We start from the raw sequence: 14,751 nt of genomic DNA, 5'->3' as shown, positions 1-14,751 counted from the left end.
GCTGACAGCGTTTGTTGCCTTGTTAGCATCCGTGTCTAAGAGTGAAAAAAAAAGGCCTGTTAATGTGTGTGAACAAAGCAGTGTTGCTTTAAGTGATAAACCTCGAGTGGCTCCCAGTAACAGGTGTGTGCTCTGTGAAGGACCAGTCGTTTGTCAAGCCTCATGAAAAGAGGAGCCGATGGCCACAAGTCCATTCAGTTGTCCACAGCCCGAAACAACACACACACACACACACACACACACACACACACACACACACACACACACACACACACGATTTCTGGAGAAATTAAATCTTCTGTGTGTCTGTCTTTTTTTATATATGCAGTATGCTGCTTTAAATGTGAACTGTTCTCCCTGAGGTTACTCATGAACCCTTTAAGGTTGTCGTGTTTTGTATATCTGTGCAAACACATTTTTTAACTTTAAGGCATATTGTTTTAGCTGATCTTTTATATATTTTTGCTTCTTTATGTATTTTAATAAGTGTTTTACTGGACTATTCACGTATAATCTATCTTCCATTTGTGTTTTGAGGTTTAGATGTTTTACAAAGTACGATTGGTGGAAAGAAAAAGTGATTCTTCAGTCACAGGTCAGTGTGAAACTATATTTCAACCTTTTACTTTGTTTTAATTGTTGTGTTGTAGCTAAAATTGCAAATTAAAGTCTGAGTCTATTGATTGTTTTGTGAATCCTGCTATGAAGATAAGCACCACCATAATTCAATCTCTCAATCGTGTGCAAATTACTTTTTCATGTACTTTCAGGATTTTAGCTGAATTACAGAAAGGAAATATTAAATTCTCATGATTGTCGACCACATTCACACTCCCAGAGTGAAACTGGAAAAAAGCAGTGATTTACATTCACCTCTTAAATATGCAACTGCCATTTGTTTTGTGCATGTTATTTGCATGTGCATGATCGTCTTGTGCATTATTTTTGTGGCTTACTTACAAACGGTCGCCCTACATGAATGTAACAGTGCTTGGTGGCAGCAGCAGCAGCAGCAGCAGCAGCAGCAGCAGCAGCAGCAGTTGCTTTACTCAGCTCCTAATTAGCCAGAATTAAGAAGTATTTCTCAGCCCATTGAAGAGTCCATTTCCTTTGAAACCAGAGCATAATAAACCTTAAGTAATTACCCCAACTCATGACTATTAACTCGCAAACCGCCAGCTTCCCTTGACAACATCCTCCTCAGTGTTGTGTGGTTAAAAGGCCATTGCAGCTACCCAGCTATTTACATCCCATCTGGCAGCCTGCGAGGGACGGACAGGCTATACTCATTCCTAAAGACAAAAAAGAAGAAGTGTAAAATGAGCTCTTTCACTCTTTCTCAACTCAGCCACCGAACTTGTGTTTTCTTCCCTCCAAATAAGTTACAAAAGAGCTTCTACTCCTTTTCTTTTTCTATCTTTCTTTCTTCTTTTTTTTTAATCCACACACTCATTTGCATGTGGCGAGGCCGAGGAGGGGGTCTGAATGTATAATCTTCTGCATTTAGTAGCCTGTAATCCCGACGCCTTTCTGTGATGTGATTTTCTCCTCTTGGTCCCCCATGAACAATTAACTTGTAATCTCCACAAACATACATTCTGTCGCTGCAGAGATGAGACGGAGAAACACCCAAGGGACCCGGCGGACAAACTGCTCTGCGCTCCCCAAGGCGGATCACTTTCTAGCTGCTACAGGGAACAATTCAACCCGGGCTCCATTAGGCTGCAGCTCAGTCCCTCATTTCATCCTCATTTTCTGCTTCTTAACATTTTTTGTTGTGAGCTGCTCGGAAATGTTGAATAAATGCTGTTTGACTGTGTGTGTGTGTGTGTGTGTGTGTGTGTTTTAACTCATCATTAGCTCTTGTTATTGTGCAATATGGGGCCTGTAGGTGCACAGATGAGACAGAGGGAAAATAAAATTACCAGCTGATATAAAATCAGGTTTGAAGATCTGTTTTATATTGTTTGTAGAGTGGTACGAATGGCTAGAAAATCTACCTGAAGGCCCACTTTCATCACTTAAAATCAGACCACATTAAAAAAAAACAGACAAACTTGTCTTGCTGTAGTCATGTTTTAAAAGGTTAATTCAATTTTTGATAAAAAATAATTTAAAGGAAAGAAAGAAATGAAGTTATCTGAAAGTAATATTCATCCTCTTACTTGTAGCTTTTCTTTTAGGTCTATTATCAACATATTTCTTGTTAAACATTGACTCTACTCTGTTAAATGTAATCATATCAATTTATTTCACATAAGTAATTGAGCAAAGCAGAAATATTGAGTCTGTAGAGCCAACAGTTTAGATTTTTGTATTAAGGCCTTGCTTTAGTTTATTGAATAAAAATATAGTATAATATATAATATATATATAATATAGTCTAAAATAAATGCTGAAAGACGTGCAGAAATAAATACTGTAGCTCAAATAAAGGAGTATTTTTGGGGCCATCAATGAGGGCCCATTAAAAAGAAATTAATAGCAATAAATAGCAAATAAAATGTATGCAAAGTAGGCTGCAGTTAGTTTAACATGTTAAATCGTTTGTAACGTTCAGAAACAGAGATGAAGACAAGAAGATATGATCCATAATTTCAGTTTTATTGAAATTTCATCCAGGGACGCTGGGCGATAATAAATATTTCATCAGTCATCAACAATGTACAAAAATAAAGACACGGGGTCTCTGGGCATAACAAATTCAATTCAGCAAAAAACAATCATGCTGCGATAATTATACCATCATGCAGGGGGAAAAAAGGAAAAGAACAAAATATACAAATTAAAGAATGGAAATCAGAGCACAAATGGAGACACAAAATAAACCTAAAAAACTTAGATTTGAAAAGATCACTTCTGCTGTGGCAGAATCATTTTTAGCCAAACACATGAATGTCATTATTTTTCATATAGAACTCAAGTTTAAAATCCTTGGTACAAGGCACAGAGAGCATTCTTCGTTTTCACAAAATGACGCCTGATACATTAAAAAAAAATTAAAATAAAAGTCAAATGATAAATCAAAAAATGTTCATGCATCCTCCTTCACCCTTCACATCCTGGTGTGAGACAAACACAAGAGGATCGTGGCATCTTGTTGCATGACACACAACTTTTTTTTCTTCTTTTTTTTTACCTTCAACTGGCAAAAAAATCATCTTTATGTCCTTGTTACAAGGAGGAAAATAACACTTTTTTTTCTCATACGCCAAACAAGAAAACAGACTAAACAACAACATGCACCAGTGAGGCCAAATCCACCCTCATGCCCTGAATTCTCTATTTACAAACATCATTACATCTCTCAGTCTCTGCGTGTCTGGCACACGCTCCGGCCATCATTTCATCCCGTCCTTGCCCTCCACTGTGAGTCTCGTGAGGCCGCTGGAGGTGATGGGGACGTGTGGAGGAGGAGGCACCTGGCAGATGGTGCATGGGCACGGCAGTCCGGCCCAGTGCTGGAAGCCGGAGCCCAGCTGCAGGGTCGGGGGCGCAGCCGGGGAGCTCTTCATGAGGGAGTGGGGTGCACGGATAGACGTGAGTCCGGGCAGCGCGCTCGTCAAAGTGGAGGACGTGGAGGAAGACAGCGCGCTCCCGAGGAGAGGGTGCACCTGGTGCGCGGCGGCAGCGGCTGCTGCGGCTGCGGCTGCAGCGGCGGGACCACCGGAGTGTCCGCCGGGGTGTGCCACGGTGCCGCAGTGGAAAGCTGAGTGCTGCCCTCCGTAAATCTCCCCCACCAGCCTCTTCATCTCGTCCAAGGAGCTGGTGAGCATCAGGATGTAGTTCCTGGCGAGAAGCAGCGTGGCGATCTTGGACAACTTCCTCACCGAGGGCCCGTGCGCGTATGGCATCACCTCGCGCAGGCCGTCCATGGCAAGGTTGAGGTCGTGCATGCGTTTCCGCTCCCGGCCGTTAATCTTTAGACGGAGGTGGTACATTTCCTCCTCGGTGACTTGTTTCTTCAGCTTGAACTTGTCTCTGTCTCTGCTGCTTCCCACGGACGCTGACTTGCCGTCTCCAGACCGCAGGTGCTCAACGCCGCTCATCTTCTGACGCAGCTGATCGCCACCCTGCGTGGATGAAGACACGGAGGAGCCGACGTGGTGGTGGTGGTGATGATTGTGGAGCTGGTGAAACATGCCGTCCATGTCCGGGGAAGAGGCTCTGCTGCTCGGGCTGGAGTCTGAATTCATTTTATGGGTTCGCTTCCGAGGTTGTTGGGTAGGAGGTCGCTGCTGGCTTCCTCCCTCTCTCTCTCTCACTCACTTTCACACTCTCTCTCTCTCTCTTCCTCTCTTTCTATCTCTGGAGCCTCTCAGTCACCTGATGCTGTCTGAAGCCCTCCTGTCCCACGCTTCTGTGCCTCTTATCACATCGGTGACCACTTTGCCTCTGCCGACTTTCTCTCTCTGTCTCTCTCTGTGTGTCTCTGTGGTGAGGAGGACACTGATAGTGGGTATTTATACATGCGGGCAGACAAAAGCGGCTTTCCTATTCATAACGCCTAGTTAGGAGGATGACGTGCCCGTTAGAAAAGGGGCGGTGTGCTTTGACTGTCCCAGTGACCGCGGTGCGCAACCATTCACTGCCATTGTCAGGACACTGTTGGGGGGCACAGCGCGTCTCTCCTCTTCTTCTCTTCTCTTATCTTCTATTCTCTTGGATCAGAAAGTTTCTCTTGCTGGGACGAACCGGTCAGTTTTATTACTGCTTTCTGATAAAGATTTTTGTAAGTTATAAATGTTGTAGAAGATGTTTTGTCTCATACTTGATTTATTTGTGTATCACCTTCGTTGTGGCCTGACTTCTGCGCAATGCACATTTTTACGCACAAAATCATCAATGTTAGAACATCGCAAAACATAAATGTCACTATTCTAGGCATAAAAAGGATGAAATCCACCTCTCTCACACACCGTTTCTGGTCACTTTGAAGAGAAGGGGGGTGTTTTTATTATCGGACAGTGAGATTTTAAACCAAAGTCTCCGGTTGCCTGAGGGAATGAGGAGGAATGAGAAGGGAAATTGCTTTCCCATTCAGCGGCTCCTGCTGCCGCAGGGGTGCGCGGCCTCCGCTGGGACAGAGGTAACATGCCCGCTCCGACACTCGGCACTCTGCTGGCCATATGGCAGCATGTGGGCGTCAGAGTTTACCTTCATAAAACTTCTCACCGCTTCCATGTGTTACTTATTCTTATTCATTATTGTTGTGACTGGATGTTTAATTCTTTTCTTTTAAACAAATGTATCCATCAGAAAAACTCTATTTAGATTTTTTTTAAATCAGCATTTGATTATTTGAAAATGAGGATGAGCATTTCAAGAATTTAATTCAAATGACTTTGTTTGTTTTTGCACACAACAAACATAAAAACACATAAAAATTGAAATATACAAAATATGGAGTGTTACAAATGCCAAACTACAGTATTTAAACAAGAGAAAGTAATAAAAAATAAATAAATAGAATTAAAAGAAAAAGAAAAAAAAACATGCAAGCAAATAAAAATCAAACATCCATAAATCATAAAACACCTTTTTATTGTCCTCTAATGTCATTGTCTTATTAAAATATCAGGAGAATACATTAAATTGAGTCAGTATTGTCTACATTGAGCTGCTGAGAGCTGCTCTCTCCACTCTGAAGAGTCTACTCCAGATCTGTTTTGTGGAGGTGGAGTGGAGGAAACGGGCCACAACCGCCACCACCAACAACAATAACATCCCCTGACCACCATCACCACATCACCATCCATCCATCTGTCTATCCCTCCATCCATCCCTCCATCCATCCATCCGTCTGTCTGTACACCCATCCACCCACCCAGCCAGCACTTCAAACCCGGATAATAAAGTCTGCCTCAAACTCTTCTCGCTGCTCTATCCTTCGCCAATGAGATCCCCCTGGTAGAACAGTAAAAATGTGTATTCACGGCCTCATTGTTGGCCCAGCAAAAGAGCCCTTCTCATAAAGGTGCTGCCAATGCAAAGAAAAGCGCTGGTCGGCTTTGCTCTCTCTTGGTGGCATTTGAAAGTGTAAAGCTTTGAATACCAATTGCTTGAACTGGACATATGTGAATCCGCTGTAAGCCTACTAATCCTGTCCCCAAGTGTTTCTTTGTGTGCGGGGCAGCCTCGCACAACCAAGAGAAAGTGTTCCTAATCCGGCCAATGTGGAGAAATGTGTGAATGAGAGGGATAGAGGAGAGCTCAGAGGAGGTGTGTGTGTGTGTGTGTGTGTGTCAGGTATCAATTTGTGCAGAAACACATGCTTTTGAATGAGTTTCTTTTGCTTTATTTATGTATTTTTGAGTGTGTGTGTGTCCATCTGAGGGCCCCTAGCTCCACACACCACCACCTGGTCTAAATGGAGGCAGTTATTCACCGTTCCCCCCACACTACTGTCGCAGCAGGTCGCCCCTAATGTGCTCTTTTCACTGCGTAAGCTCCTCGCTTTCCCTTTATTCCTCTGTTCGTATCTTTCTCTTTTTTTGTTGTTTACCTCTCCTCCTCTCACACTTTCTCTCTCTCGCAGACTGTCTCTCTCTCTCTGCTCCTTCTTCTCACCAGACTCTCGCTTCTTTAAGTGGCTCTTTGGCCTCTCACTTCAGTTTTGTGGGCAGCAAAAGGACAGTTAGTTACACAGTAAAAGTCACCGGGTCAACATTTGGGTTTTGACTCAGTGTTGGTGTCATTTTTTTTATATCACTGGCGGGTCAACTGTTATTATTAAGCTCTTTCTAAACTTGTTACTGGTTCCTAATTATATATTTGAATTTCAAAAGCACATTGTGATAGTTTCAAGGTGAAACTTGAGCTTGTTGTGCTCAAACAACCCATTAGTACCAGGTAAGGTTAACACTATTAGGTGCTCTTCCAAGATGTAATAGACTTGCGAACTTTTGGCTTCTTCAGGCCTTTTCTTTGACTCTCTCTGCTTCCCTAATTTATAAATCATTTCATAAAACCTTGGTTTTAACCTGTGACCCCATTGGGAAGCTGTTGCCCAGCTGAAGATACCAAGAGGAAGATATGCTTTTAGCACAAATGGCTCAAACAGCAAAGTGTAAGAAAGTGAAAGGTTATATGGGAAATGTAGTCTTCTTTCAAATGTTCATATTACTGAATGTGCATGATTACTTGATACAATCATTGTCTCTTCATCCAGGGAAACCTTATTAGCCTCTAAAATGTACTTAACATGTCATACAGACCACGGTATACACAGTCTGCATTGGGTCTACCCATTTTTAAACCCATAATTTATTGTGCAAGCTGAAATTTACTTCCCAGGACGACAAAGGCATGAAATCCAATGTTCATGAGTGGATGCCGCAAAAAAAATAATAAAGACTTAACTCAAAATGCATAATTATGTAGTTGTCTCACTTGGGCCAGTATTTATTGCAAAATCTTCTGTGGCTAATTTTAACCTCATAATGATCCTTACTCACTTAAGTCAAGCAGCAGAAGTTAAGTGACAATGTGCAAACACCATCAGGCCTGTTAGTAATCTTATATGTCACTGTTAACAAGACAGGCTGCTTTAAAACACCACTGGGATCAGCTCATAGTTTGCATCCGCAACTTTACTGTTTTAGTTCACCCACACTCACTCATCATTATTCTTGAAGAAGCAAAGTAATCATGGATTATATTGACATTAACTCTACAAATGAAGACTTTATATAGAGTATATACTCTTCAAAACAGTGGCAGTGATTTGTGATCAATGTTCTGACTAATTTGTGTGTAATTAAAGTCATCGAGCAGTTACCATCACATATATCTAACAAACTATGTTTAAAAATACTAATAACTTTTCAGAAAGAAGTCATTGTAAAAGACAGAAAAGTCTGTTTTGGACGGGTTTATTATTTTTAATACAATGTTTTACAAAGTTTAGTCTGTAAAGCAGTTCCTGTCACATGAGTAACAAGATTTAAATGTAAACATTTTGAGCCAAACGCCCACGCGTTAACGGTTTAAACACATCAGAGAAGTGAACCTATGCTCTCCAGAAACAACCAATCCCCTCCGTCTCTCCCTCCTGGGTGGGCTAGGTCACTAGACCCCCTCTAATAAGCTGAGGGCAGTAAACAGTCAATGGAGGCGTCGTTCCAGCAGTATGTGAAGACAGTAGTCGGCAACGGCTGTCTCACTGTCACTGTGACAAACAGTACAGTGCCTAAGGGGAGACAATATGAGACACAAGGTCAAGGTCGCTGCTGAAGGCATCAAGGTTGCATTTAAAGTTTAACAAAAATAAATAAAATACAAAATTTCACATTTATCCAAATCTTGACAAATTGACAAAAAAGTTAGTTTCAATGAATGTTTATGATCATCTGTAGCAATTTGGAACCATTAAAGCGCAGGTTAAATGTTAGGTTAGGTTAGTTTTTTGTTATAGTAATTACTGGAATTTTATTTTAGGATAAGGGAAATTCTCCCTCCGGTATCGGAAAGAGGGTGCACTGGCCATCCACCCAGTAGGCCTCCCGTAATCTCGGTCCCAGAATTGCTGCTGGTGGTAGGCCCACTGGAGGCGTCTTCCATTTAGGACCTCCGTCCAGTTGTCCATGGTGCTCTGTTTCTTCAAAACAATATTTTCTTAACAAAAAACACTTTCAAAAAGGAAGGAAAAATCAGGTAAGTATACGAAAAAAAAAAATTAAGGGAGAGTCTCTTAGTTGAAGAGATATGTATTTATTTTATTTAAAAAAGACAAAAAACAAAAGGCAAATATTTACAGTTAACAAAGGAAGGTGTGCAAAATAAAATACATGCAATGTTTTGACCCGGTATGGGTCTTCCTCAGGCTAGCACACTGAACAACTCTCCTCTCTCACTACCAGATGCTGTTCGGTCAAGGATCGGATAGGAAAGGATGGGTTAGGTTAGATTAGGCTAGGTTGGGTTGGGTTGGGTTATGTTTTATTTTTATTTATAACAAACAAAAGAAGGTGTGCTCTCTCTCTTCTCTCTGCAGGTAAGCTGGAGCTGTTGCCTGGTCAAGGATCGAAGGAGGTTAGGGTAGGGTAGGGTAGGGTAGGTTGGGTTGGGTTGGGTTGGGAAGGGGACATTCTCCCTCCGGAGGGGGGAGGAGGGTGCATGGTCCACCCAACCCTCGGACCTCCCGTAACCCCAGTCCCATGTCTGTTCACGGGGCGGTTGTCGTCAGCATCAGCCATAACGGACCGCCGTCCAGTTACCCATGGTGCTTACGGAAAAGATATTTTCAAACAAAAAACACTTCCAGAAAAAGGAAAAAAATCCAGTAAGTATTTTAAAAAATGAAATGAGAGAGTCTCTTCTTAATTAAAGAGATATGTATTTATTTAAAAACCTACCTAAACCGGTCTTCTTCAGGTTATACAAACCACTGAATAACTCTCTTAATACTCCTCTCACAGGATCTACCTGTTGGAGGCCCAAGGGAGAAAATGGGGTAGATTGGATTGGGTTAGGGTAGATTGGGTTTTGTTGGGTTTACTGTTGCTTTAGGATTATAACATTTATGTTAAGAGTAAATACTGCTAAAATAATTGTCTTAAACAGTAACATCACTCAAATCTGTAGATTAAATCTGCAGACGAATGAGAAACTTTCTGTTACTACTTGAAAAGTTCGAGGTGTGAACCAAACCATTGCTGAAAGCCGAGAATGTGCCATGTTGTCTTGGCCTAAAGGAAAATTGTAATATTTACCACTATATAAATCAATTCTCGAAGACAGACTTCTAAATAACCTGTTAAAACACTTGTATCTGTTGAATTAATCAAACAAATTATCGCGCTTTAGAGACATTTTAGGAATAAATCATTACTATGAGTGTAGCATATTTCTTTTTTATCAGCATGTCAGTTCAGTACGATGTGATCAAAAAAAAATCTGTATCTCTAAATTACACTGCTAACATTTTTTTCTGAATGGACTTCCAGTGTAAATTCAATCATGACTTTAATAACCCGAGAACAAACAAACAAACAATAAAAGTAAGTTACAAGTAAACAGAGAACCTTCACTTCCATTTGTTTACTAAAAAGTAGTGTTAAAAATATATTTTAGATTTACTTCAGATCTTCAAAAATGACACAGTTCCATATCAGATATATTTGCATTACTTGTAAATGTGATAATAAAATATTATGTTATGTTATGCTGCACTTTGTTGAAATCATTACTTTAAAATGATATTGTTTTCTCATATATTTGTTTTATAATGTGTTTCATTTATTCTCTTACATTTTTCAATTATAGCTGTGCGCTTACTTTATTTCTTTTGTTTTTCTCTTTGTGTAACTACATCCATATGGGTCAAAAAGGTCCCAGCACAAAAAGATTCCCATAAAATCAGATCATCCCACTACATTTTTTTAAAGTGCTGGTTAGATTCAGTGAACCAAAAACATCCAAACATCCACCAGTTCAATCGGTCTTCAGGACGACAAATCCTGGGCAGAAATATTCTTTAATTCTTAATCCACCAATCAACATTTGAGAACTTTATTTAATAAACAATATTTATGTTCTTCCTGATGAACACTTTACCTTCTTCAGAAACATAGATGAAGAGTCTTGCTTTAGAGAGATTTCGTGCTTGCTCGCACAGTGTTTTATTTGTTTTTGATTTTCCTTTGAATGTATGTTGTTCAGTATGTTTAATTACATTATAAACTTTATACAAAAGAGCTTAAACTTTCCTTCTATTCATGTGTAGGCCTGCACTGTACATGGTAAAGATGTGAGCTCTATTTAATTGGCCGTCCTGTTATTTTAGGATCAGAAGGGGTTTTTAAGATTTTTTCACTTGTATACTTGTTGAAGTAAAATCCAGACCATTCCACCGAGTCCTGCAGTATATTATGTCAAAGGCATGTGTAACTGTTGATCTATATTCCTTTTATTTTGCCCGTCAAAGACGCCATCAAACCACAGTTTGAAGCTTCGCAAAAAGAGATTTCACAAAGGTTGAAGCATTCGAACGGCAGATGGAAGACAGCAACACCAGTACTGAGATCTAAGAATGAAGCCAAGCAAAACCCTCCAGCCTCCGTCAAAAGGAGATCTGAGATTTATATATTTAAAAAAAATGAAATCTCAACATTTTAAAAAGTAAAAAGATTTACTGTACCGCTCAGAAAACTTTTTAAAAGCCTGTTTTTTGGTAAAAGAGAATATCAATAAGATTTCCTGTTTTGTGCGAAGTAAACAAACCTTCAAATTATCGCAAGCCTTTAATTAAAGAGGCGATCAAACAATTAAAAGCTTGTTAATTACAGACCTCACAACCATCTCTGCCATCATGAATATTGAGGTCCTAATTAATATTTGTGGGGCTGTTTTGTTCTTTGGAAGACATTGGCGTTAATTAGGCAAAAACAAGTCAAATTAACATTTCAGTGATGAAGAAACATACCTTCATGTTCTTATTTCTCTCTGTTTGAACACGCTCGGATACAAATTTGGCATCTCAAAGCTTTCTGAAGCATGTTGATGATGAGTTTTATCAAAGCAGAAGCAATGAAGTTTTCTGTTTGGGATTTTTCACCCCGATGCACAGCAGTGTTTCATTTCTCGATTGTCTTCTTGAAAAAAGACAAATATTTTACTGCTGTAGTTAGTTTTTGAATCTTTGCTTTGCCACCTATTGATGCAGATTCAAGGTCAGATTTTGCACCTTTTTGGTCAAAGAAAAATCTCTTTTGAACTTAGGGACAGGGGAGAGGCTATATACTTTATGCTGTTTGTTGAATATGCACGAAAATCCTGCATTACGGGAGGTTATGACTATTCTTTGACCATAATAGGTAACGTCCTGGATTTTCCCTTGGTTACGTGGCAACTGAACAGATCCTATAAATATTCCTGAACACTATTTTGTACTTCTTTATGAATATAACAAAAAATATGACATATGAATTTAAGAGCTTTAAAGATAAAGGTAACTGGCTGCTAACAGTAGCTTCATATCTTTGATATCAACCGTCTCATAAGTGTGAGTGTATTTCCCAAAATACCAAACTATTAATTGAACCTTTATAATCGCACCTCGGTCATCAGTCATCCTCCTCCTCATTAGACTCACACAGACACAAACACACACACACACAGTTACACACACCACCAGCACTTAACCAGCCTCCAGCCCGGCCCACCAGCTTTTGCAACAAGGTTCTCCTTTTAACTGTCCCTTTCAGCACGGGACAATCGGACACCTCCCATCGCCTCTTTTCAGGCTGCCGCTCCACCCTCGCCCCCCTCTCCTCGCTGTACTGCTCCTTGTGTCACAATTTTACAGAAAATCAGCAACAAAATGTGAATTTTGGAGTATTTTCATCCACATTGTCTCAAGTCAGATGCCATTAAACAGATAGAAAACATGCTGGAAAAGGTTACAGCCTACAGTTTTCATCTCTTCAGTGAACACATGCTTCATGTATGTGCCATGATTTAAGTCTGTTTCTGTTTTTGTTTTATTAAGATGACGATGATGATGATTTCCACTTTTTTCTGCATTTCCACTCAGATATTTTTATGCGCAAATTGATGTCACTGTTTAGTGTGTCATTGAGTTCATAATTAAATTAAATAAATAATACACAGGAATCTGTAGTGGCTGCAGTGACTTCTCAGGAGACATGTATGTTTTAGATAATACAAGTTTATTACAAACAAACTCAGAGTAGTACAGTTATGCATAATGCAAATATGTCATCCTTGACCTGCAGGTACAAGAGACGCTAATGCCTCACATCATTTACTTTCTCCTTTCCTACAACTCTGAATTTCCTCATCACTACTTTTGGTGCCAGGAAGACATCAAATGTTGCTTATATAGAGTTATCAGCTACTGTGACACCACTGATGGGGCTGAAATTATTGCTTAGGTTGGTTAATGGATATACCAACAATGTGGCCACTGCAGCTAGAGTAAATGTTTGTAAAAATTACTTTCTTTTTCATTGAAGTGTCTTGTGACCTTGTGTTTAAACAGTTTTAAAGGTCAACACTCGTTTGACTTGAGGCCCGTTAATGAATTACCAGGAGGCCTTGCGGTACAGAGACAACAGCAGCTACCGTTAATTCAGACTGTTCATCGTCGCCTTGTCAAAGCTGAAACCAGACCTTCTTTTCTGGGGCTGGAAGAATGAATCATCGATGAACTGAATCGTCTGCATATTTTAATGCTCTGAGGGAAGGTTTATGGCAAGGAGAGCCAGAGAGAGAGAGAGTGAAGTTCATCAAAAACATCATCTGTCCTGTGACTCTTTGCCTTGTGACACCAGTTTGCTCCTGTGTACAGCAGTTTTATATTTATGTGTCTGCTCATGCACACTTTTCTGTACGTGTCTGAAGGCACGCGTGGCATGTGTACGTGTGTTTTGACTGCGCGCAGCAATAATAAAAACCACACCAGCACAGGCCACATTTTTCAAGTTTGTTTGACGCATTTAAAATGCTAATAACCAGTTTATTATGTGCTACATCAAATGCAAATGCTCTGTTTTACTGCCGTGAAGTTGGGCCGACGTTAGCATTTGCATATCTTATGTCTGTCTCCTTAGCATGCATGGAGGAACTGGATAGCGGGCAGACTCCCAATAAATAACATTAACAGGCGCATTAGATAAACAAGCTCCAGTGATGCTGCTATTAGGGAATGCAGAGCCATATCCCGCTTAAATGTAGGTGTTTGACACAGCAGCATATGGTGTGCAAATTCCCCCAAATCAACCTAACGCCAACGTTATCTGGAAATGTCAGGGAGAGCAGACGGATTGAAAAAACATCGCTTTAACGGCAGACGCTTTACGATGTTGAGAAAATGCTGCGGAGGAATTTGCCTCTTTAAGACCAACTGGCGGCTGGTGCTCTTCGTGTATGTGTGTGTGTGTATGTGTGTGTTTGTGTGTGTGAATGAGAGAGACAGCAGTTAAGACTATAGTTCAAACTCTAATTGTTAATGAGAAACTTTGTCTGGTTTAATGTTTGGTTCACTTTAAGTCTTAATCACCTTCAGGCTCCATTCAGAAACCCACTAAGACGTGAAGTAAACATTCCATAAAGAAAGTCATATATTCCTCATTAAAGCATCATAGCAGCTATTCATTATGAATATAGACGGGGCATGATGACACTTTAAGGCGGTCTGTTTTTTGTTTTTTTACAGTGAGTGTGTGATGTGGCATGTTGACAGGTGTTCACTGATGTGTCTATAACACGCAGAGGAAGTGTGTTAAAGGAGCTAAACGTTTGCTTTTTTTATCACGCCTGCAAGACTACACTACACACCAGAGGGCTATTTTTGAACAACGGTCCTGTACTGTAACATAAAAAAAATGTATCTCAAGTCAGAAGATGGTCCTGATAGCTAGGATAGTAACTTGCGTCTTAAACGTATAACTACTCCATCTACCTTTTGCTCAGCTAAGGAAATAGCTTTCTCTGGCTTATGCATGCACTGATAATAACTTAAAGGTCTGGTGTGTAAGATTTAAGCAGCTCTGTTTACAGAATATGGCAGAAATTGAAAACAATGTGCATTACTTTGTTTTTAGCAATCAGCCTCATGGTTCATCATACACGTCACTGTATTCAAAAAAGTAAAACGGTGATGAAAATGTATTCAGAAGTAGCATATTAATGATAGAGTCACCTCAAAAATCACAGCAGCTTTCTTTAATGAATAAATATCGATTAATAAATAGTATTGATATTGGCGATTATTTGGTGTCGGACTAG

The 14,751-nt window shown here is 40.1% G+C and overlaps 1 protein-coding gene across 1 annotated transcript; it reads right to left on the bottom strand.

Moving 5' to 3' along the window:
• Window positions 1-2,596: 2,596 nt before the first annotated feature.
• olig3 (oligodendrocyte transcription factor 3) lies at window positions 2,597-4,640 on the bottom strand. Its single transcript, XM_010746085.3, has one exon. It carries the CDS (start codon window positions 4,194-4,196, stop codon window positions 3,342-3,344), a length of 855 nt encoding a protein of 284 aa, XP_010744387.2. The 5' UTR covers window positions 4,197-4,640; the 3' UTR covers window positions 2,597-3,341.
• Window positions 4,641-14,751: the final 10,111 nt, after the last annotated feature.

Source organism: Larimichthys crocea, chromosome III, assembly GCF_000972845.2.
Source record: "Larimichthys crocea isolate SSNF chromosome III, L_crocea_2.0, whole genome shotgun sequence".
Classification (NCBI taxonomy): Eukaryota; Metazoa; Chordata; class Actinopteri; family Sciaenidae; genus Larimichthys; species Larimichthys crocea.
This window is presented reverse-complemented; position numbering and strand designations above follow the sequence as displayed.